General features: G+C 37.8%; 1 protein-coding gene across 3 annotated transcripts in view; it reads left to right on the forward strand.

Annotated features, from left to right (window-relative positions):
• Positions 1–26445, forward strand: part of MDFIC (MyoD family inhibitor domain containing) — a 98369-nt gene that overhangs the window by 49426 nt on the left and 22498 nt on the right. For all 3 annotated transcript variants that reach the window (XM_027539579.1, XM_027539582.1, XM_027539581.1), the window contains exon 4: positions 13149–13421. In XM_027539579.1, coding sequence (XP_027395380.1) covers positions 13149–13421 — 273 coding nt within the window. The remainder of the gene's footprint in view (positions 1–13148; positions 13422–26445) is intronic.

Here is a 26445-nt window from a genome sequence, read left to right on the forward strand (position 1 = left end):
AAGCTCCAGCCTTCCTTTGCAGGTACTCTGAGCCCCAAGGACTGCAGACTGCTTATTTTAACTAGCCATTTTGCTACTGTTTTGTATTGACTACTGACATTCCAGCTAGGATGGTTGTTCAGTTGTTCAGTGTGTCCGACTCTTTGTGACCCCATGGACTGCAGCATGCCAGGCTTCCCTGTCCTTCACCATCTCCCTGAGTTTGCTCAAACTCATTTCCATTGAGTCAGTGATGCCATCCAACCTCATCCTCTGTCGGTCCCTTCTCCTCCTGCCTTCAGTCTTTACCAGCATCAGGGTCTTTTCCAGTGAGTCAGCTCTTCCCATCATGTAGCCAAAGTATTGGAGTTTCAGCTTCAGCATCAGTGTTTCCAATGAATATTCAGGACTGATTTTTATTAGGATTGACTGGTTTGATCTTGCAGGCCAAGGGACTCTCAAGAGTCTTTTCCAGCACTACAGTTCAAAGGTATCAATTCTTCAGAGCTCAGCTTTCTTTATGGTCCAACTCTTATATCCTTACATGAAACCTGGAAAAACCATATATTTGACTATACAGATCTTTGTCAGCAAAGCAATGTCTCTGCTTTGTAATACACTGTCTAGGTTTGTCATAGTTTTTCTTCCAAGAAACAAGTGTGTTTTAATTTCATGGCTGCAGTCACCATCTGTAATGATTTTGGAGCCCAAGAAAATAAAGTCTGTCACTGTTTCCATTGTTTCCCCAATTATTTGCTATGAAGTGATGAGACTGAATGTCATGATCTTCATTTTTTTGAATGTTGAGTTTTAAACCAGCTTTTTCACTCTCTTCTTTCAACCTCATCAAGAGGCTATTTAGTTCCTCTTCCCTTTCTGCCATTAAAGTGGTACCATCTGCATATATGAGGTTATTGATATTTCTCCTGCCAGTCTTATTACAGCTGTGCTTCATGCAGACTGGCATTTCACATGATATAAGCTGAATAAAAAGTTAAATAAGCAGGGTGACAATATACAGCTTTGATGTACCCCTTTCCCAATTTTGAACCAGGCCATCATTCCATGTCTGCTTCTAACTGTTTCTTCTTGACCTGCATACAGGATTCTCAGGAGGCAGGTAAAGTGGCCTGGTATTCCATTCTCTTTAAGAATTTTCCAATGTATTGCTATGATCCACACAGTCAAAGGCTTTAGAGTAGTCAATAAAACAGAAGTAGATATTTCTATGGAATTCTCTTACTTTTCTAATGATCCAACAGATGTTGGGAATTTGATCTCTGGATCCTCTGCCTTTATAAATCCAGCTTGTACATCTGGAGGTTCATGGTTCACGTACTGTTGAAGCCTACCTTGGGGTATTTTGATCACGGTCTTGCTAGCATATGAAATGAGTGCAGTTGTGCGGTAGTTTGAACATTCTTTGGCATTGCCTTTCTTTGGGATTGGAATGAGAACTGACCTCTTCCAGTCCTGTGGCCACTTCTGAGTTTTCCAAATTTGCTGGCATATTAAGTGTAGCAGTTTAACAGCACCATCTTTGAGGATTTGAAATAGCTCGGCTGCAATTCCATCCCTTCCACTAGCTTTGTTCCAATGATGCTTTCTATGGCCCACTTGACATCGCACTTCAGGGTGTCTGGCTCTAAGTGATTGATCACACCATCATGTTGATCCAGGTCATTAAGATCTTTTTTGTATAATTCTTCTATGTATTCTTGCCACCTCTTCTTAATATCTTCTGCTTCTGTTAGATCCATACCATTTCTGTCCTTTATTATGCCCATCTTTGCATGAAGTGTTCCTTTGGTGTATTTAATTTTCTTGAAGAGATCTCTAGTTTTTCCCATTCTATTGTTTTCCTCTATTCCTTTAAATTGATCATTAAGGCAGGCTTTCTTATCTCTCCTTGCTAATCTTTGGAACTCTGCATTCAGATGGGTGTATCTTTTCTTTTCTCCTTTGCCTTTCACTTTTTTTCTCAGCTATTTATAAGGCCTCCTCAGACAACCATTTTGCCTTTTTGCAATTTTTTCCCCTCTTTGGGATGGTTTTGATCACTCACTGCCTCCAATACAGTGTTACAAACCTCCTTACAGAGTTCTTCAGGAACTCTGTCTTTCAGATCTAATCCCTTCAATTTATTTGTCACTTACACTGCATATAATCATAAGGGATTTGATTTAGATCATGGTGACATCAGATCCTCATGACTAACAAAGAAGTTTTTGTTGAGTCTTAAGCCAACTTTTTCACTCTCCTCTTTCACTTTCATCAAGAGGCTCTTTAGTTGTTCTTTGCTTTCTGCCATGTGGGTGGAATCATCTGTATATGAGGTTATTAATATTTCTCCCAGCAATTCTGATTTCAGCTTGTGCTTCATCCAGCACATTTCATCTGACATTTTGCATGATATACTCTGCATATAAGTTAAATAAACAGGGTGACAATATATAGCCTTGACATACCCCTTTCCCAATTTTGAACCAGGCCTTTGTTCCATGTCTGGTTCTACGTGTTGCTTCTTGACCTGCAATCAGGTTTCTCAGGAGGCAGGTAAGGTCTTCTGGTATTCCCATCTCTTTATGAATTTTCCAGTTTGTTGTGATCCACACAGTCAAAGGCTTTAGAGTAGTCAATAAAGCAGAAGTAGATGTTTTTCTGAAACTCTAGTTCTTGCTTTTTCTATTATCCAACAGATGTTGGCAATTTGATCTCCGGTTCCTCTGCCTTTTCTAAATCAACCTTGAACATCTGGAAGTTCGTGGTTCACATACTGTTGAAGCCTGGCTTGGAGAATTTTGAGCATTACTTTACTAGCGTGTGAGATGAGTGCAATTGTATGGTAGTTTGAGCATTCTTTCACATTGCCTTACTTTGGGATTGGAATGAAAACTGACCTTTTCCAGTCCTTGGCCACTGCTGAGTTTTCCAAATTTACTGGCCTACTGAGTGGGCTTCCCATTGTAGCTCAGTTGGTAAACAATCTGCCTGCTAGACAGGAGACCTGGGTTCAATCCCTTGGCCGGTAAGATTCCCTGGAGAAGGAAATGACATCCCACTCCATTATTCTTGCCTGGAAAATCCAATGGACAGAGGAGCCTGGCAGGCTACAGTCCATGGGGTCACAAGAGTCCAACACGACTTAGTGACTGAACCAACAACCAACCAATATCGAGTGTAACACTTTCACAGCATCATCTTTTAGGATTTGAAAAAGCTCAACTGGAATTCCATCACCTCCACTAGCATCATTCGTAGTGATGCTTCCTAAAGCCCACTTGCTTTCGCATTCTGGGATGTCTGGCTCAAGGTGAGTGATCACACCATCATAGTTATCTGGGTAATGTAGATATTTTTTGTACAGTTCTTCTGTGTATTCTTGCCACCTCTTCTTAATATCTTCTGCTTCTGTTAGGTCCGTACCATTTCTGTCCTTTATTGTGCCCATCTGTGCATGAAATGTTCCCTTGGTATCTCTAATTTTCTTGAAGAGATCTCTAGTCTTTCCCATTCTATTGTTTTCCTCTATTTCTTTTCATTGATCCCTGAAGAAGGCTTTCTTATCTCTCCTTGCTATTCTTTGGAACTCTGCAATCAGATGGGTATGTATTTTCAGAGTACCTCACTCCACCCTAAACTCCTTCAGGGGTTGTTGAAATTCAATGGCAATAGCAGCACAGGCTTCAGTCTCCATAGAGGCAGATGGCAAATGCCATTGTTGTTGAATCCTTGGCAATGCTCTTGGTAATTGCCAATTAGTAATTGATGCTACTCCTGATGCAGGTTTTTATATTAGATCAGAGTCCTCCATCTTAGGATTTTTGACTTGTATTGTGCCTTACCAGAGAGCCTTATCATATTTGTTGTTCAGTTATTAAGTTGTGTCCTCATGAACTGTAGCATGCCAGGTACCTCTGTCCTTGACAGTCTCCTAGTGTTTGCTCAGATTCATATCCACTGAGTCAGTGATGCTATCTAACCATTGTATCCTCTCCCTTATCACATGGAGGAGGACTAAACGCACCCAGTAGCAGACTGGGTCTAGGACCTATGCCAGAAAGCACTTCTACACCTATCTAGATATCTCAATGTGTATGTTAAGTTGAAACCTAAGAGTATTGCATGCTTCGTAATGGGATGTCTTCTGATATGCTTTGTGGTCCTTCAAAGCTGCAATCAGTATGTAAAAACTGGATGAATCTGAAAATTTCAGATATTTGGAATTTTCAGTATATGCTTTTTTAGGTGCCATCCACCCTAATTTTACTTTTGTATATGCTGCCTAATGTTTGTAAATGCTAACTTGGCTAAGTGTTTTTGATATGTTATTTGAAAAGATAATATTTGATATGTTCTATCCCTTTGTGATAGAAAATCAGGTGATTTTAAAGTGATTACTTCTAAAAACAAATAATAGTTTAAAAAATCTTTCCCTATAAGCCTCATGGTGAAATACTAGCAAGGTCAATAAAATGTTTAATTAATGGTATGACTTTTGAAGTGAGGTGTAACTACCTGATACTTCCTAACTTACTATTGTTTTGAGAATTTTGAGAAAAAAACTTCTATTTGTTGAAACATAACATGATAACAGTAGGACTTTTCAAACTTCTGCTTGCCCACTAATTGATCTTAAAATAAAACACACAAAGGAAATCCCTTTGTACCTAAACGTATTCCATGTATATGTATATATGTGTGTGTGTGTGAGTCGCTCAGTCACGTCCGACTCTTTGCGACCCCATGACTGTAGCCTACCAGGCTCCTTTGTCCGTGGGATTCTCCAGGCAAGGATACTGGAGTGGGTTGCCATGGCCTTAGGTAAAATAGATTTTTGGATTGTGCTATCTTTTTATTAATGTGTTTTCAGGCATACAGAAAGCACTGTTTAGGCTATTTATTCTCTGTAAAATATTAACATATTTATGTATATGTTTACTATACAATTATAACTGGAGAAAGAAATGGCAACCCACTGCAGTATTCTTGCTTGGAGAATCCCTATGGACAGAGGAGCCTAGGAAGCTACAGTCCATGGGGTTGCAAGAGTCGGATACAACTGAGCGATTAGCACACACACACATAGAATTATAAATACTTATAAGCAGAGGTCACTTTATCAGTTAAATCAAATGATGGAAAATACCTATTGAGTCAGAGAACAAAGGAGACCACAGCAACCAGAGGCCCCGTCTTCACTATGGGATTATATAGGTGGACAATATGTTCTTTTAATAAATGAAGCTTGCAGACAGCAATCCATAATGAAACCTGCTAACTTAAACTGAAAATAGTCTATTCTCAAATGTATGGGTGATGGGCTCCTCTTATCCAGGTAAGTTAAGTAAAAACTATGATATTCAAAGGCTGGCATGAAGTGAAGCCAAATTTGTCATCCATTTGAGGATAAAAACATGATGCAACAAAAGCTCCACTTGGAGGGGATGTAATAAAGATTTGTATTATTCTTTGGTGTACTCCCTGGGGACTTTTCTGTAATACATGAAGATATTAAAAAGAAAATGTAGATCACTTTTGCTAATGGTCTTTATTTTTTAAATTTATTTCTCTGTATATTTATTTGAAATCTGCTTATTTACCAGAAGGTTTGGGGTTGACTTATAAGGGAGGAAAGTATCTGGTAACACAGAATAAAAAATAAAAGCCAACTAATAAATCAGAATCAAATGGGGTGTGGGTTAAGTAGGGGAGAGTGAGGAGGGAGAGATCAGTAGGGTGGAACTGGGAAGACAAACCCTTCCAGGTCCATGAGATCTATCATCTCCTCTCATTTTGGCAATGAACATCCTACTGCCCAGGGGGATGCAGTAATTTTCTCAAGCTCAGAGAACCAGGAAATACTGGCTCCAAAATTCAAGCCTTAGTGGGTCTTGTTTGTCAAAGCGTACACACTTCCCACTATTGTTGTTGCTAGTATCTTGTTGAAGAAAATACTTGTGTACAAATTCTCCTGATATTAAGGTGACTGACTGGTCCCAGTTTGCCTGGGACTGTCCTAGTTCTAAAACCATTAGTTCTGCCTTCCAGCACCTCCTTCAGTCCTGAGCAAGCTGGGATGGTTGGTCACCCTGCTGGATTTCCTTCTAGCCATGGTAAAGGTAGAATTTGACAGAGTTGTATCACTGTGCTAGAGTGGTGGAGTAAGGCTGGGATACTTTGCCTACAGAATCACAACATGCATGATTATCCCTCAGTGATAACTGGCTCCCACCTTATAAAGTTGAGCAGTTGCTTTCTAAGATCCAGCAGAGTCTATGTATTCAGCAGTGGTCTTTCCACTACTATTAGATTGTTTTGCTTCTTTTTCGCTAGTGAAGTATGATGTCTTTTGGATCTTTGGGGCTAGGGACAGTTTATGTATATTATATGTAGATGTACTTTACGTAGTTGTTCATAGGCATTGGTAGAAGCTATGTTTTATCATGAGTCGCAGCATTAATCCCATGGCTAAATTCAAGTTTATTTCTTATGTAACAGCATGAGATGAGCATTCCAGGTCAGTAAGAGGCTCTCCTCTGCTGCCATGCAGATTCTTGCTGTTTGGTTTCTCCAATATCCCTTAAGGTATTTCCCTCAGCCGTGGTCAAAGCTGGGTTGCTGCCAAGTGCAAGGAAAAAGAAGCATAAGGAGGACATACCCAAGTTGTAAGGTCTAGGCCTAGAAGTGACAGAAATAAATTCTTCTCTTCAGCCCTTCAGAGCAAACACGGTCACGTGGCTGAAACAAACTGCAAGGAATGCTGGGAAATGGGTTAGCGCCATAGCCGGGAAAGATGGGGAGGATGGATCCGGGAAACAGCTAGCAGTCACCCTCTTCCAGACTATACTTAAAGATGTTCAAGTACTTCCTAAATGTTCTTTGTGCAATGGAGAAAAGTGCTCAATTCTCCAGACTTCTAAAAGTTGTATTCTTTTGTTTGGGGAAGAAGTACCTCCAACCCCTGACATTTGATGATTTATTTTGCAATAATTAAAAAGGAATCACTGTTAAAATTGCTACTCTATATGAGAGCATCAAAGAACAATCCCCTCTATCCTGTGATATCCCAGTCACATAAGCACAGGATTTAATTGGGACTCTTAAATGGTCAAGATTCTAAAAAAAATTATAATTCCAAAATATATCTCAATATGTTAGTATACACATTAAGTAAAATGAAGATGGAAAAGATGTGATGGAAAAGTTTAGAAGCTTGAGAGAGAAATAAATTTCAGAAGGCCTTTGGAGGGGAACTAAGGGAACAGAAATTGCCAGGAGCTTCCAGACTGTGTGTTAGAATGCTGGGTCTGTACACTGAGAAAAGTTTGTTTCATGCTGATTCAAGTTGTCTAATAGCACATTTATTTTAGTTGATTTTAGCCTAAATTTACATTAAAACAATAAGTATCAATAATATAGTTTAGTCCTATTAGTGCATATTGAAATGAATAACTTTTAAACCTATTATTGTATGTAGATGTATATTTTATGTATATTTAATAAAATGCTATTTTGTTATAAGTATATATAAAGTCTACATGTGTATGTGTGTGTGTTGGGGGGTGGGTGGGTGGGTGTCTCTTTGTCTGTCTCATAGTTACCAAGGAGTAGCATAGTACTGGGGACCCAACAAAAGCATTGTAACTATCCCTAGGAAGAGTAAATTCGGTTTATACCAAGTCAGTTTCCCCCTTCCACATTCTATTCTCCGTTTTCTATTTTGATCATTTTGTTACTGACAATTTTAAATCCTAAGCGTTTAATTCAGGTGGTTTTTTTTTTTTTTTTTTTTGGATATGTGCAACAGCCATTTAAACTGACTAAATGGCATGAGAATTCTTTTGTAATTTTATTAAATCTGACTTGTGTAAAGAGACCAGCAACTGAAGATGACTTGCACATGCTAATAGATTATATGTTATAGCAGAACGTTGCTTTATATTGCTCCTCCAGCAGCTGCAGTCTCAAGTATAGTTATTACTAGCTCCAGTATCACCCAGTTTTTTTTTAAATTATCAAAAGAAGTTCATGCTATTGACTCATTACTCCCATACTTATTATTCTTATTGAAAATCACTAGATCTAATTCTATCGGTTTCCTTCCTGATTGAAAATATTTGAACCTAGAAAGCATAGTATTTCTTAAGACATTTGTAACTATTCATCATGGATGTTAAAATTACAATCATGCTGCATTGTGTGAGAAATGATTTTTTAAAAAATCTTTACACATATGGTAAGCAGGTGACCAATGCTATCCAGGTTTGGAGATGCTGAATGTTCAAATAACTGGTATTTGAAATTTTGATGTGTATTGCATTCGTTACTGAATCTCAAGAATACATTTTTTTTTTTTGCTCATATAGAGTAAGTTTAAAATGGGGTCTTTTGTGGAAGCACCCATCCTGTTTAGAATGATATAACAGATGCTGAATGTTCACATATCAAACAAAATGCCAGCTTTCTGTAGAAAAGAGGTGTCAAAAAGTTTCTTTGTACCTTTAACGCATGTGATTATGTAGTACAAAATGCAGAGTTTGTAAAATTTCTTGAATATACAGGCAAAAAAATGAATAATTCAAAACAACTCATAAGTTCTACATTCTATTGTCCCTTTATAACGCAGGCAGAAGATAGCAGTGCACTCCCAATAGAGCTGAATTTGCACAAGTTCCACCTCTGAAAATGCCAGATGGTCTAGGGTCTACTTTTGAGAGCTGTCACATATGTAAAGATTTGAAAAAAGAAAGACAGCTGAATGAGAGCAGTGGATCATTAAAGGGAGAGCGAGGGTCCCTAGGCATCACTTGTGTTTTAAGAAGCATTGTGTCGTTCCCATATTAGTGTGCTTTTTTTTTTTTTTTAAAGCCATACACAACTTTTACACAGTAAGGGAAAAAAATCTATTTAAAGCTAAGTAGTTATGGTTTAATCAGTCAGACGTTTTTGTTCTTTATTCAAGAATGCAATCATGTTTCTGATTTGGTTTTAGTTGTACATTTACTGTAAGATTTAAGTCACATCTCTGAAAAAGCATCAATGAAGTTGAATGTCTGTTAATATAACTCATATATCTAGGTTTTATCCAATTTTGATTTGCTTATATTTGCTTGCATCTGACAAAATCACAATGTTAAGAAATTGGAGTGAAAAAGGAATACTTGGTTATTGACCATAATACAAACTATACTAAAAATTAGGTGGCAGTGAAACAAAAATGAATGTACCATCATTTACCTGCCAACAGAAATAGATACAATTTTGAGGACTGAAATGTAGATAAATCATTAAGAATATGTTTGAATGTCACTCTGACCATATACAGTAATTTGCAAATAGTCAATTTTGATGGTAGGAATAGGTCAGATCTGTCGGTTTTAGAATTTGGTGGCAAGACCTGATTATCTTTTACCACCTTTATTTTTATTTATAGGCAATGCTTGTTACATAATAATTATAAATTGATTTTGGATTATGGAATATGACAGGGCATTTTTTTATTGATAAGTCTCCACAGCATTGGTCAATAACATTTCAACTTAACCCAGCTCTCAATTGCTTGAATTATTCTTTTCAGAGAAGAAGTGGTCCAAAACATTCCATTTATTTGGTGAGATTACTGGAAAGAGCTTTGAAAAGAACACCAAATTAGGTTTAACTATCTTCTTTGGCATCCCGTTAAATACATATGCATAACTGGTTCTATGTTCAATAGCAGTCATTAGGATGTCATTCTAGTTGATACAAGAAGTTACAGGAGCAGCAAATTAATCTCTAGATCAAATGATTGCACACCCATAAGAAATAGATCTCCTTTTGCACAAGCCTTGATTGTCAATTTTAGCCTTGAGAAGGACATATATAGTTGCTAAGCAGAGAAGTAACCATTTTCTTCTTTTTTTCTTTGCATCAGAAATTAGGAGGAAAACAAAACATTTTGATAAATTTTACAGCCATTACTCTGTGCTATTCCCAAGTATTAAATGTTTAGATAATTATTCTCCTTTGTCACTAAAAAACTGATTAAGAGTTCATATATTAGTTTTATAAATTGGGTATTAACATTAATAAACTTGGTATGAAAGGATGCTTTTGTTAAGTAAAAGAATAATAATAAACTTTTTTCTTACAATGTGTACATTCATGAGGAATAAAGTAGTCTGGTATGCTAAGATATTTTTCCTCAAGAGACATAGCATATGTGAACAAGAATGGAAGTAAACAATGTGTGCTAAAGACCTGTCTAATTTGTCAAAACTATTTATGAAGTCTTAGGTAGTCCCAAGATAACAGATAATTAGTCCATTTTCACCATCATCAGTTCTGTGTGTACCTGTTACAGTGTTGTGTGCTATACTTATTTCTAAGTCGAAGACCTCCTAGTATTCAGATTTAATTAACATTTCATAACTGTTCATAATCTTAAACAGAAAAGACTAATTAAAACAGCTGCTTTGTATTTTGAAATTCCAGGAAATGATAAAATAGTACAATTTGACACCAAATGGTTTTTGCTGTTGCTGTTTTTTTGCTGAAATTCTATGATTGATAACTCTGCATAGGACCTATACCAGCAAGATAAATGTTGATTTTAAGAATTCATTACTTAACCAATGTAAATAGATAACATTTGGTGGGGAGATCAGGACTCTGAGCTTCAAAAACCAGAATCCATTTTAGCTAATTTAAATAGAAAATATTTATCAGTTGCATATAGACTCTCCCAGGAATTTTACAGCCAAGGATCACGCCCACCAAATTGGTGCTTTCCTAATGAAAAAACTTACTACTACTGCATGCTTTGCCCACTGATCTGCTAGGAAGTGGACACCAGACACTGCACCCACTGCCAAGATCTACACATGCCTTCTTTACTGTCTCTGCTGAGAGGCTCTACCACCCGGGTGTGGCTGCCATCTTGCATCCATACTTCTGCATGTGAGTTGCGCTTCTGCTTGGTAGAATGTAAGTTACATACGTGCCTTCTAACTCGAGGACTATAGGGATGAGTCAGAGGAAGTTATCAAAATCCATGAGGATCTTTAGAAATGCTGGGCAGCATAGATGATCACTCGTCACTATGCTTGTTTTGTGATTTGTTGTCCAAAGAAATTAATTTTCCATTTTTAGTGTCATGCCAATAAAATATTTTTATATTTTTCTTTTAAATTCTTCATTTATAAACATTGAAAACATCTGAAATGTCTTTGTATCAGAGACAGATGCATTTGCATACACAAGTATTTTGGTGACTTGCTCTCCTGTTCCATTGGTTTATGTCTGTGTCTGGACCAATGCCATACTGTCTCAGTCCGTGTGTGCGTGTGTATTCAGTCGTATCTGACTCTGCGACCCCAAGGACTGTAGCCCACCAGGATCCTCTGTCCATGGGATTCGCCAGGCCAGAATACTGGAGTGGGTTGCCATTTCCTCCTCCAGTGGATCTTCCTGACCCAGGGATTGAACTCACCGTTCCTGCATTGGCAGGCCCTCTGCTGAGCCACTGGGAAAGCCCCGTCACTGGTGGTCCAGTGGTTAAGACTCCAAGACTTTCACAGCGGGTGTGCGTTCAATCCCTGATTGGGGAACCAAGAATCCCACATGCTGTGTGGCCGAAAAAGAAAAAAAAAGATTTGAGTGATATATATGAACCATTTATATGATTTGGGCTTCCCTGGTGGCTCAGATGGCCTGCAATGCGGGAGACGCGGGTTCGATCCCTGGGTAGGGAAGATCCCCTGGGGAAGAAAATGGCAACCCACTCTAGTACTCTTGCCTGGAAAATTCCATGGACGGAGGAGCCTGGTAGGCTACAGTCCATGGGGTCGCAAAATGTCGGACGTGACTGAGCAACTTCACTTTCACTTTTTACTTTAGTTACTGTAGTTTCAAGGTAAGACTTTATCTAAGTCAAATCCCACAATCCTGTTTTTCTTCCTTAAAATTTCCTTAGTGATTCTTGACTGCTCTTACTTATAAAATTTTTGATCTGTTTGTCAGGTTCCACAAATAAGCCTTTTAGAATTTTTATGGGAATTGCATTACATAAATTGGGGATAATTACCATATTACCAGAATCAACATACTTATAATCTTTTCATTTGTTAGTTGTTTTTTTTTTTTAATGTCAGTTATGTTTGGTCAGTTTTGCCATAGAGTCTCTCCCCGCTTTTTCCTAGCTTAATTCCTAGATACTTATAGGCTTTTTTTGTTTGTTTGTTTGTTTGTTGTTGGCTTGTTTTCTTTTGTTGTTTCTGTAAAGAGTTCACTTCTTGCATCTTTGCTAGTTGCTTGCTGTTGCCTTATAGAACTTCACTGAATTTAATATAGTTTATCATGTATACATCTTACTAAATTCTTAGTTTTTCAGACTGTATAGTCTCTTAGATTTCTCCTGGAATATTCAATTATGTATCCATCTCAAAAATGTTTCTTCTTTCCAGGACTCAGACATGTTTTTTCTTTTCGGTGTTCATTGCTTTTGCCAGCGTAGTGTCGCGTAAGATGGTAAAGGTAGGCATTCTTTCCTTGGTCCTGACCAAATGGGAGCACTTCTGCAGCACTGACTGTAAATTTTGATAAATGTGTTCTATCAGATTAAGGAAGTTCTCTTCTATTCCAAAGTTTCCATAAATGGTTTATTTTAAAATTAAAAATATATATATGGAAAAGATTTTCTTCAGAATTTAAAGTGGAATTAAAAAGAAAACAATATAACACACTGTCTTATCCAGCTTTGATGCTTGAATTCATTGTTCCTTTCCTTTCATCTCAAAAGGCAGTTGAGTAGTTTATCATAATCAGGGATACTCAGATAATACTGCAGTGTCTGTAGCACCCAAAATAGGACCTGGGACTTAGCTGTTGAATGAGTTTTGAATTACCTTTTGCAGATTTCCAACTTAAATTTACTTAAAGAAAAAAGAAGCACCGTTTTTTCCTCTTCTTTTTGTGTCCCTTATGTAAAGCTACTCTTGATGAACCCTTTCCATTTCTCTTTTCCTAATTATGCTTTCTCTGTATTCATTTGCGTGTCCCTCCCCCACCCCCTGTTAGGATCATGGATGAAACCCAAGAAAGTCTGTTACTGATTGGATTTTGATTATTTTCAAATACTCATTTTTTAAACTGGATAAATATTTCCTGTTTTTCTTTTTTTCACTTAGCCCAACCTCAGCGCTTGCCTCAGCTTCAAACTGCAGCACAGGAAAGTGAGGAGGAAATAAGCAAGATAAAGAATGGCCACCCAAGTCTGAGCAATGGCAATGGAATCCACCACGGGGCCAAACACGTATCTGCAGAGAATCGAAGACTTTCAGCACCCGTTTCTCAAAAAATGCATAGAAAAATTCACTCCAGCTTGTCTGTAAACAGTGACATCAGTAAGAAGAGTAAAGTAAATGCTGTCTTTTCCCAAAAGACAGGCTCTTCACCGGAAGGTAAGTGTGATGCATATGCATGTTTTACTTGACCAGATGTAAACTCATATTCACTAAGAACTATTTAATCAAGCAAATGTATGAAGAATGTTACTTTGACTCCAAACAGGAATTTTGGTAAAATGCAACTTCCCCAAAGGAAAGCCCAGGCTATAACGGAAGCATTGGCAGCTGACATCCTGCTTTAATCTGGAGTGAACAGTCATAACTTTAAATATAGCTGCTATACTTCTTTTTAAACCACATTTAAAAATATGAATACCATGTTTTGGTGGAATATGATTGTATGTATTTTTTCAGTCCCTGATTCAGTATGTAAATCTCTGAATCTGAGATACCTGCTTGTATTTTTCAGTTTTTAAATAGGCAAAACTAAAGCAAAAATTTGGTAATTTTCATGCTCTTGACAGAGAAAGGGCTAGGTGAACTCTTGCTTGACTGGCTAGCATCTTCCAGTTGCCAGTGCTGTCAAAGGCAGTGCCCCTCGCCCAGCTCTGCCTTGTTCCAAGCTCATGGTGGTCTGGCCTCTAGATCCTCCCTTAGAGGCACTGGGCAGTGTTCTCTGACCTCTCAAGAATTAGCAATTACCTCATTAATGAAATACTATGAAGCAGGAAAAGTTTTCCTTTATTATAACACAAGCCCATCTGATGGCATTGGGTTTATAACCTACAAACTCCTTTTATAAAAATGACTTGTGAATTTATGTTAAAAAGTCACTTTCCCTCAAGTTCAAGGTCCCATATTTCTCTCAGCATATATGCATGTTCCTCTGCTCTTTCTCTTCTCCTTTTAGCAGTTCATTGGTATCAAAAACTCAAATCTTATACACACACACACACACAAACGTGTGTGTGTGTATATATATATTTTACATATATATAATACAAATATTTTCCTTATTCACTTTTCTATTTAAATTATCATGAAATTTTAAATAAAGGAAATTCTGGGGATGCTTCTGTGAAGTTGGCCATGCTTATTCATCGAGATAAATTGAGTTGTAAATAGGAAATTGTATCGAGAGTTACTAGTCATGAGTGGGAGAAAGGATATTACATTTTGGCTACAGGTGTCTCAAACTCAACTGAGGTAAAGTGTTAGGTTGATCAAATGATATGATAATAAATGGTCTGCATAGTTCCAGGTCAGTGACACTACTTTCCAAACTAATTAGATTGAAAAGGACATGATTGACACTTTAAAATGAGTTTGACATGTAAGCTGCATGGTCATCTCTGAAGCATAGGTAGGCTGTTAACTAAACTGGCTCTCTAAGGAGTTGGGAAGGCAATGCAATTTTCTTTAGAGGATCTTTGCTTCTAGGTGATTGGGTGAAATAATTGAATGCAATTAAAATCTACTTGTTTTATACATTTGACTTTTCCTATTGTGCTCCTAACCTCTAATTTTCCATCTGATATTTACTGATTTTAAAGAATGGTAATATTTGCATGGCAGTCCAACTTGAAATAGCTTATGGAGTTTTACATATTTTTGCCTATTTTTTAATACCATCTCTGAATTTATTTCTAATGGAAGAATGCAGCTTTGTAACTAACATATGAAGAAAGAGGAAAACCAATAGTACATAGTGAAGTGAAGTGAAGTCGCTCAGTCATGTCCAGCTCTTTGCGACCCCATGGACTGCAGCCTCCCAGGCTCCTCCATCCATGGGGTTTTCCAGGCAAGAGTGGGTTGCCATTTCCTTCTCCAGGGAATAGTACATAAATGAAGTAAAATTCTGCCCTCCCTCCCTCTCTCTTCCTGCTTTTCCCCTCTCATGTTCCTCTTCCCCCCTCACCCACCCATCCTTATGGCTGCTGTGGATAAGGGTGGATAAAGGTGTGGATAAGGGAAGTTCCTTGTAATCCTTCTCTTATCACAAAATCTGTTCCATATTGGATTAGGGGAATGAGGAACAGCAAACACCAATGGAATTGTCTAAGTATATTTTACTATGTCCTGCCCACTTATTTCACTGCTTTGCTATACAATTTAACCTGATAGTACCTTTCTTTGTGATTACTTGAATTAAGATGAAAATTCCATTGTCCTATTTCATATTTTCTCAAAGATAGACATTGTCCTGCTTTTGCTGCTATTTAAGGTTATACCTTCAAATTTTGTTGTTTCTTCTGGCCTTCAGTTTTAAAGGTAAGTTTGTTCTCTGGGACTTTTCTTTTTTTTTTAAAGAAAATGCTTTGGTTAGAAACTGAAAAAGAAGTTAGTTTCAGTTCCAAGATTCCGTGGTGCTTGCTTTATAGCAGAGCTGCTTTGTTCTCAGAGCAGGTCTTTTGGTGTATAAAATATATGAATCATGGTAAGCAGAAATCTAATGTCTGTGGAATAAAACAATGGCAGAAATTTTTTTTAATTTAAAAAATTTAGTTCAGTATATTGACATATAATTGATTTACAGGGTTGTGTTAGTTTCAGGTGTATAGCAAAGAGATTCATTTAAACATATACATATTCTTTTTTACATTTTTATCTATTATAGGATATTGTAAGATATTGAGTATAGTTCTGTGTGCTATTTACCTGTTTTTATATAGTGTGCATATGTTAATCCCGATTTCCTAATTTATCCTTCCCCCACCTCCTTTCCACATTCATAAGTTTGTTTTCAAAGTCTGTGAGTCTATTTCTATTCTGTAAATAAAGTTAATTTCTATCATTTTCTGAGCTTCCACATAATAAACAGTATCATGATATTTGTCTTTCTGACTGACTTCACATAGTATGAGAATCTCTAGGTCCATTTATGTTTCTGTGAATACCATAATTTCATTCTTTTTATAGCATTATTTATTTTTTATTGTTGAGTAATAGTCCTTTGTATATATGTACAGCATCATCTTTATCCATTCATCTGTCAATAGACACTGAGGTTGCTTCCAAGTCTGGGCTACTGTAAAGAGTTTCTTTAAACAGTGACAGCATTTGGATTTCTGGAGGCCTATATGTGAGAACAGTAGGTCTTGAAGAGGCCTGATTTGTGATACTATTAAAAATGGATAGAAATTTAAAAAAAAATTTTAAGTTTACATTGTTAATGCCTATTCTTACAGCAAAATAAGCAAACAAGTAGCAAAATGGTATTTGCTGAAAACCACAAAAATACTTAACCTTGCCTGGTCTGGCAATCTGTTTTTTTTCTGGATAAACAGTGTTTGTGGTTATGATTTTTGTATTGCACATAAACAACAGTGATAACCAGAGAGGCATTTTTCTGGTTCAGATGATGAAATTAAATGTATAGCTATTTCATAGTGTTTCATTAAGGGCTGCTTTGACGACAGTTTGGGAAACACTGCTATGATGTGAGCCCATTGCTTATACAGAGGTAAGGATTGACTCAGCCTCACAATTGCATCAGTGAGTTGGTGACATCTTTTCATATGTCTTTAATGTGGATTATTTAAGGCTTCAGGACAAATAGACATGGGTTCCATCAGAGTTCTCTTTTTAAGCTATGTTGATTCAGTTACGAAGATTTGTACCATAGATTATTCTAATCTACGTAACTTTTCTACCTGCTTCATGCACATGAAGTCATTTAATCCTCCCAACAGCACTGTAATTCTATGAACTGTATGTAATTATCTAGTTATAAATGAGGACACTAAGTGAATGCACCAAACTCAATTAGTGCATGAGAGAAATGAGATTCACACCTAGATCATTCTGGCTCCATGGTCTAGCCTCGACACCACTGTGTTAGGTTGCCTTAAAGTTCTCTGAAGAAAGGTAATTTACTGGCCTTTCCAGCATCACATGGGATGTTGATATCATCCCAGCTGTGGGTCAGGCAAGGATCTTGTGATTAGTATACATTTGCCTTCTTTAAACTCTTCCAACTAAAATTTTAAAAGCAATTTTCGTACCTATGTTCTGTGTCCATTTTCCTTCCCTGCTAGACTGTAAGTTCCTGAAGAAGCTTGACTGGGTCTGAGTCGAAATGTTTTTCTTAAATTTACAGTCATGCCCAGTACAATAGCTTCATTGTTAATAAGTGATGCAATGTTTTATTCCAAACCACCTCCATGAAACTAGCACTGGAAAGTAAAATATGTGCTCATACTCATTTAAAATATGTTCTTTTAAAAAGTTCCTTTTATGCAATAGAGGAAAAAAAAATACCCATGTGGGGAAATACTGTATATTTTATTTGAATATTATTAAATTAGTAGATTCCTACTTGTTTGTATAATTAAATATTCATACATACATTACTTCAATTTCTTGATTGCATCACCCAGGTAGAGATTTTTTAAGACATGTTTAAGATTCTTGACCTTTGAAATAATTATAGTATAATTTAGTATCATATAATATTCAAATTGCTAAGAGCTTTCATTAGACTCTAATATGATTTTTTCCTTATAGGAATAGTAAATCCTAACACGTGTGCCAATGATGCTATTATGATTTTGTAAAAACTAAGTTTCAACAAAGATACTTTGAGGAGATTTTATACTTTTTAGTGATATTTGCTATTTAACATATTTCATAGTGGGCTTCTCTTGTGGCTCAAATGGTTAAAAAAAAAAAAAAGAGAGAGAGAAATCTGCCTGCAGTGTAGGAAACCCAGGTTCAATCCCTGGTTTGGGAAGATTCCCCTGGAGAAGGACATGGCAACCCACTCCAGTACGTTGCCTGGAAAATACCACAGACAAAGGAGCCTGGCAGGCTACTGTCCATAGGGTTACAAAGAGTTGGATGTGACGAACACTTTTCACTTTCATCCTGAAACATAGATTAAGTACTTACAGAGAAATTGCATATCTAGTCCCAGCAGTTCATTGAGTATAACTGTTGAACAAGAGTCAGGAGCATCATATGCATGGCAGTACTGAGGATCAGTCTTGTTTTAAATCAGAGAGGCCACATAGCCTAGTGGTCAGAGCACAAACTCTAGAGCCAGTCTGCTCAGTTCAAACATTGGCTTTACTAGTGGCCCATGATGTGTCCTTGAGTAGGTCACTTAACCTCTTTGTACCTCAGTGGCTTACTATAAAATAGGGATAAAATTAGTCACCTATATCATAGGATGGTTGGAAGAGTGTTTGAGTTGATACTGCATTCAGTTTGAGTTATAACAGAGCCTGGCCTGGATGAAGTACTTGGATGCTGTTATCATCATTGTCATGAAGGAGCACACAGGGAAGGAAGGGTCAGCAGTGTCAGCTTTCTAGACAAGGTAATGCCTGGATGGAGACCTGAAGGTTAACAGAAGGAAAGGGAGTTGAAAGAGGCATTCAAAAAGACTGAAGGGGGCCTGTGAAATAAGGTGTTTTGTTCAGAGAACCATCAAGTACTTTGCTGCTGAGGAGTCAAATTAGGAGAGGTGAGACTGGAAGGGATCAGTCCATAGGCAGCCTGGGAAGCCCTGTTGTGCTAATGTAGCCAGATACTTATGATTTCTCTAAAGGGTATCATTTTATGCCCATTGCATATTTTTTTGAAACATTATATTTCTTTTCTCTCCATGATACAGAAATTCCATAGTTGCAATTATGTAAACCCAGAATACTGCTATATAGTAAGCATCTGTACTTTGATCACCTTTATGATCTTTTTGTATTTTAGTAATGAACTATTACCATAGATAAAATGAGGAATTAGTTATAGACTTGGTGAATTGGGAATGCTAAGAAGTTCTTCAGGAAAGCTTTGGACATATATGGATGGACTTCAGCCCAGTCCTCTCCCATTTTACTGGTACCCTCTGCTTGTCTTTAAACTAGCCTCTTGACTTCTTACCTTTATGACTTTTCTCTGTCTTGTGTTTAGATTTTTCTTTCTCCCCTTTGCAGTGTATCTCCCCCTGCATCAGATCATGAGTAGGAGGAAGATAGCCATGACTCTGAGAGGCAGTCTGGGTGGGGCACACAGGCTTCAAAGGAGATGTACACAATTGAGCAGGTCAGTTTGAAAAGCCCACTAGGTGATTCAAATAGGTTCCACCCCCTCCTTCCTTGAGAATCACTGGTAAAAATATCTTTCCTTGACCTCACCACTTCCTCTTCTCTCCTTGCACTTGAAATTGTGCCTTCAACTGCAAGCACACACATTTAACGACATAGCTGACTGACTTTGCCACTTTTCCTTATATTTCTTATAACTTACTTCGCCTTCATGACCTCTCCATATTTTTTTCAGAACTCAAGCATCATCTCCTGATGCCCCAATTTTGGGCTGATTACTCTTCTTTTGGGTCCCCACAGTGTCTTCCAAATACAAAATGAGACTGGAGTTTAACTCTTTCTGCACTAAAATGTAATCTTACTGAAGGCAAAGACTTGGTTTTATCCATCTTTTAGCTTCAAGCACAGAGCCTGGTATGTGACTTATCATAACTATTTAGTAAATGATGAAGCAAGTAAGGGACATAAATTGGAGAACGCAGGCACTTACTCTTCAACATTTCACAGACGTCATAGTTGATATCTCAGAAATCGCTGCAATCCTCAAGGGAGATGAAATGGGGAGATTGAAGGGAGTGCAAATATTTGAGCTAAAAGAGGCCAAAAAAAAAAAAACAAAAAACTTCGAGAAGTACTAGTACTTTAGTGGAAGGATAATAATAGGACTTCATGATCTGACTATAACATTATAATCTGAGCCTCCAGAAACAAATTTTCTGTGACTTTGGCAAGATATATTGCTGTGTTCCTCAAAATACTTAATGTGCTAGGATGATGTTTTGTTTTGTTTTCTCAGGCACAGTGCCTTCCATTCCATGTCAGAATAATTGTGTGGGAGAAAGGTTTAGAATTCTGCTTTCTGATGCAATATTTGCCAGTCCATTGGAAAATAGGATTTTAATAATTTTCTTTTCTCACCCAGCAAGCTAATTGAAACGGTAATACAAAGAAGAGTGTGTGAATGTGTGTATGGAGAACAGGTATGATCAGCGTTGACTATGTCAAAGTATAAATTATTCTGTACATATAAATCATTGCTTATTTACTTGAAATATTAAGTCAACTGTTCTTTAAAAAATCATCTATCAAATTATAAGTGGTGTTACTTTAGGGCTGAAGGTAAATATTTAAATACACTTCCTTTTGAGTTTAGGAAAAGCACTTTGTAATATATGATCTGTAGTAAGTTATATCCATCCATTTAATGAAAGGCAAAGATTTTACAAGGTTCTAAAGTATATAATTTGAGATTTGAAACAGAAACACCTCAAAACTTCTTTTATACTAGTTGACACCTGAAAGAAGAGATAGACAGCTATCTACTGTGTGTGGACTCCACCTATGGTTGGTTTTGTACACAAGCTTAGACCACTGCTCTAAGAATTTGAATTAGCTTAGCAATGGCACCCCACTCCAGTACTCCTGCCTGGAAAATCCCATGGACGGAGGAGCCTGGTAGGCTGCAGTCCATGGGATCGCTAGGAGTCAGACGCGACTTCACTTTCACTTTGCACTTTCATGCATTGGAGAAGGAAATGGCAACCCACTCCAGTGTTCTTGCCTGGAGAATCACAGAGACGGGTGGGCTGCCGTCTCTGGGGTCGCACAGAGTCGGACATGACTGAAGCGACTTCGCAGCAGCAGCAGCACTCACACAGGAGGTGGGTGAGGAGGAAATAAAACAATGGAGATACAGATAGAGTGGCCGGGAAGCATTGGGGTGTGGGGTAGCTGAGTGAAGAGGCTATTTAGAAACCCAGCTTAGTGGAAAGAATAATAGGCTAAGTGGACAGAAGAACTGAATAACCTAATAACCTTATTAATATATCAGGGTTTTAATTTGTTCTTTGATGGTGAGTTTAGATGATGTTTTCATTAGGTGAAACAGTAACAGCTAAGTGCAGCAGCCAGGCTTATCCTGGATTTCAGTCCATTTTCAACCTCAAGAGTCATGCCGTGTGTGGGCAGTGAAGGTTTTCTTTAGGGTTTCAGGATTGTATCGAGGAGTCCTGGCCCAGAACTAGAGTAGCAGTCAGATTAATGCATTTTAATCAGGATTGTCATTCATTGTCTAGTTCAGTTAGTTCAGAAAGGGAACTGAAATTTAGGAAATCATGAAGAATAGCTGAATATAGTTTGAGGCTGACCATGAGATGAATTGTAGACCTGTTCAGTTTCAAATAATGACATACAATCCAAGAACATTTGGAAATATATAACTGGAACTTCAGAGAAGGAGTTAAAAGCAAGCACACTAATTTCTATTAGTTCTCTTAGAGGAGATATTTGAAACCATGCATCTGGATGGGATTTCTTAAGTAGAGATTTAAGAGCAAAGGTCAGATGACTGAAAACTGAGTGACTCAGGGATCACTGGAGGCCAGCCAGCTTGGTGGAATGGGAGAGTGGGTTTAGCTTGAGCACTGGGGAGACAATGCCATAGAAAGTTCAGACTTTTCTCTAAAAGTGATGTCAGAGTGTGGCTATGGCACTGATAAGATAGCCTAGGGGAGAGGTCAGAAAGCAAAAAGAAGAGGAAGATGATCTGGCCAAGAGGAGTCCACAGGAAACTGGAGAGGGTGGTGTCCTGGATACCAGGGAATAAATGCTTTGAGTCAAGGGAGAAGCTTGCACCAGCTATTGTGACACCTCAGTCGGATGAGAATTGAGATGATTCTATTGAATTTAACCGTGTGGATGTCATTTGGTGACCTAATTAAGAGCCATTTTTGTTTTTCTTTTTTTTTTTTTTTGCCATTTTTGTAGAGAAGTCAGAATGATACGGGTTGTGGAATGTGATAAAACACACTAATAACAATAGCTCTAGAAAGGCCAATGTCCAAAGAGGTTTTAAGATGGAAAAGATTTCTGTTTATATTTGGATGGAAAGGATCCAGGAGAGAGGGAAAGTTTGAAGATTTAAGAAGGTAATAATGATAACTTTATTGACAAGCCAGCATATCATTTAAATAAATGATATTTAGTGTTTAGATCTAGAGTTTGCATTATAGATCTAGAGTTCGGATTATGTAAATACACATCCATTATCAATGCATGAGAACTGAGCAACCAGAGAAGCATTTACTGAATTGTTAATGTAGGTGACTCCACTCTTTATGGGAGTATCATTGATAATTGCTTTCTAATCATGTCTTCATACCAATTTGGGCTTTCCTGGTGGCTCAGATGGTAAAGCATATGCCCACAATGTGGGAGACCCAGGTTCAATCCCTGGATTGGGAAGATCCCCTGGAAAAGGAAATGGCAACCCACTCCAGTATTCTTGCCTGGAAAATCCCATGGACAGAGGACCCTGGTTAGATGGCTACAGAGGCTACAGTCCATGGGGTTGCAAAGAGTCAGACACGACTGAGCGACTTCACTTTCTTTCACTTTCATACCAAGTTATCCCCTAAAAGTTACTCAAAAAGCATCTAACTCAAGTCCCCACTCCTCCTTCATTCCAAAAGTATTAATTGCATTTGAATGGAAGACACTGACCCAGCAGACATTTATGAATCTGAGTTCCAAATTCCTGATTTGTGTTTAGACCACAAGCTGATGGAAATTAATAGCTTCTTATAATTTAGATTGATAAGGCCCTTAATTGAATTTAATTGTAACTTTTACACATAGTATAGGACAGGAAATAAGACAGAACATAAACAAGTGAGTGAAAGTCGCCCAGTCATATCTGACTTGTTTGCAACCCCGTGGTCTATACAGTCCGTGGAATTCTCTAGGCCAGAATACTGGAGTGGGTAGCCTTTCCCTTTTCCAGGGGATCTTCCCAACCCAGGGATCGAACCCAGGTCTCCTGCAATGCAGGTAGATTCTTTCCCAACTGAGCTATCAGGGGAGCCCAAACAAGTAAACACACAGCTAAAGAGAAGAAAAGTGTGGGAAAGATGAGTAAAGAAATTACTGCAGAATCCAGTAGCTTAACTTTAAAATGTATTTAAAGTAAATTTGTGTTTTAATGTGGTCTGGTGGTGGTGATTTAGTTGCTATAAGTCATGTCAGGCTCTTTGTGACCCCAAGGACTGTACCCCGCCCCCCTCCCCCAGGCTCCTCTGTCCATGGGATTTCCCAGGCAAGAATACTGGAGTGGGTTGCCATTTCCTTCTCCAGGGGATCCTCCCAAAGAGGGATTGAACCTGGGTCTTCTGTATTGCAGGCAGATTCTTTACTGATTGACCCACTAGGGCGGACCTTAATGTGGTCTACTCTTCACTGAATTCCTATCACAAGCAAAAGCTCTAACTTCTATAAATTAATTGTGATTGTCTCTTACACAGTGATCACTTTGGTTTGTGGGCTTTTTTCAGAATCTAACAACAGTTAGGATTTGCAGGTTTCTAAGGTGGTAACAAACACCAGTTAGGTCTCTTATTATTCCTGAAGGTAACAAAAGACCCCAGATACCTTCAGATGTCTTATTCTAAAATGAAATATCTTTAAGAACTAAACAGTAAAGCAGGGCATAGATTATGGAGGGACCTAATGAACCATTTTAAGGATTTTGATTTTGGTTTGAGTGAGGTAGGAAGCCAGTGACAGGGTTTGAGCAGATGATGGACATGATCTGACTCACCATTTTTAAGCATCACCTGTCTGTCGTGCTGAGTGTAGACTGTAGGTACACAGTGGCCAAAGGAGGGCCTGGGGGCCTGCTGTGGGACTCTTGCAGTAACTCAGCTGAGAGATGACAGGGTTGGATCAGAGTGCTAATAGTGAGATAGTGTTGTATATGGATGTATTTTGAAGGCAGAGTAAGATTTATTGAAGGGTGATATTTCAGTGTGAGAGAAAGACGAGGGTTAAGGATGACTCTAGGTTATTTGGTCCGAGCAGTTGAATGTATGGAGTTACCATTAATAGAGGTGGGAAGAACAGGGTTTGGTTTTGAACAATTTGAGATGCCCATTTTCTTTCCAAGTGGGACAGTGAAATAAGCAGTTGGGTAGAGGAGTTTGAAGGTGAGAGGAAAGATCTGCACTCTGAGATGTTTTGTGAGTCATCAAAGTACAGAATGTTCAGTGGATGGGATCTCCTGGGTTGTGGTTCTCAATCCCAGCACCTGGGTATCTGAAGTAAGACCTTCTGGACAAAGGGAGTACAATGTGAAATATCTCTCTGGGCACAGACCCCAGAGAACCTAACTCAAGTGGAGTGGGACCAAGGCCTCAGCATCCTTTAGAACAGGGGTCCCCAACCTCCAGGATCTAATGCCTAATAATCTGAGGTGGAAATGATGTAATAATAACAGAAATAAAGCACACAATAAATGTATCGTGCTGGAATCATCCTGAAACCACCTTCCCACACACAGACCAGTCCATGGAAAAACTGTCCTCCACGAAACTGGTCTCTGGTGCCAAAAAGATTAGTGACCACTGCTATAGTTCTCCACAAGACTCTAACATGCATCAGGGTTAAGAACTACTGCCCAGGAAGCAAAGTCGATTAGCGATGCAAGAACTGAGCTCTAGACCTGTTCAATAAGTCAGAAAATGAACAGACACTATGAAAAAAAATGGGATGAGTAGTCAATGATGGAGGAGGAAACAATAAAGACTGTGTTTCAAGTTGGAGGGAGTGGTCATGTGTCAAATAGCAACTGAGAAGGCCAGTGAGGTGAATAAGAAGTGACCATTGACATCGTCCTGTGATTATTGGTGACCTTCATACTTTTGGTGTGGGATGGGAACAAAAGTCTCACTGAAGTGGTAGAGAAAATTAAATATGGCACAGCTAGGCTACTCTCTTCAAGGGGTGTTCATAAAAGAGAATAGTAAAAAGGCTGTGAGCTAAAAAAATATTTTTAGAGATGGGGTACATTGAATTTTCTTGGTAATGAGCTGGTAGAGAAGTAGCTGGTGGATGTTGCAGGACAAGGATGTCCTTGAGTAGCTGAAGCAGAAGAGATCTATTAGAAGGCAGCCCATCTGTAGTTATTGATATCTGTATCTATATCTCATCATCCTGCTCAGATTTTAGATCATTACCAGAAAGTGGCCAGCCATATTTTGAGATTATCTTTCACACTGCCTTCTTTGGTAGGTTCATACACTAAGCACTTGCTATTTATTTAACTGGTGATCTTTCAAATGACCAGTAGGATTTGACATGGTAGATTTACAGGTTTTCAAACTTTCCATCTATAACTGTTTCATCATTTGTAATGATGTAAAATATGCTAGAAGTTTCCATTCATTTTAGAAGAACTTTGAAAAAATTATCTCATAGTTACAATAATAGCACTAGACACTGCATAATACTACAGTTCTCAAAGGAAGAAATTTTTGGAAAGAGATACAGAATGTGCAGGATGTTTGGAATCTTCTGACGAAAACTGGTTGATGACTCATGAGTCTTGTAGTTTGTGAAGTATATACACAAGAAAAATATGATATTAATTTGCCTTCAAATATTTCAGGTGACTACAGTATAAAACTTTTATCTTAGATGCTCATGATAAATCAAAACATTGTTCTTATTTTTGTGTTTCACATTAGCCTAAGTTTTACCACCTTAACAAAAAGTATTTTTCACCTTTTAAAAAATTAGTTCCATTTTTTGAGGATAGAATATAATTATTTACCTCCTCTGACGAACTGAAGAAAATACTGGTGGATAATTTGTATCTCAATTCATGCCATGTAGTCCACCTATTGACAATCTAGAAGAGAAAATTCAAAAATTTAAGGCTAAATAGATTGTTCACATTCCTTTGTCTTTAAAACTATTTTGATAATAGTATATTTTATAGTATTATCTACAGATACTGTAGCTTATTGTTCTCTTTGGTGCTGTTATAATTTTTTTTTTTTCCTAGTGTTTTGTTACTAGGTTTTTTTCTTCAATTGCTTCCTTTGGGTGTGTGCCCCACCATACTCCCTCTACACTTGGAAGATCTAGTGTTTTATTAGCTAAATAGACACTCAAATGTTTATGAATCGAGAATTGTAATACTGGAGGGAAATTAATTTTGAACAAAGAATTTTTGAAAAAGGAGTCTTAAGGAACAGGAGCATGTCTAGAAGTATGTCTGTTTTGTGCACTCATCAGAGATGCTTCATCTTTAAAGA

This window comes from Bos indicus x Bos taurus, chromosome 4 (assembly GCF_003369695.1).
Source record: "Bos indicus x Bos taurus breed Angus x Brahman F1 hybrid chromosome 4, Bos_hybrid_MaternalHap_v2.0, whole genome shotgun sequence".
NCBI classification, from domain to species: Eukaryota; Metazoa; Chordata; class Mammalia; order Artiodactyla; family Bovidae; genus Bos; species Bos indicus x Bos taurus.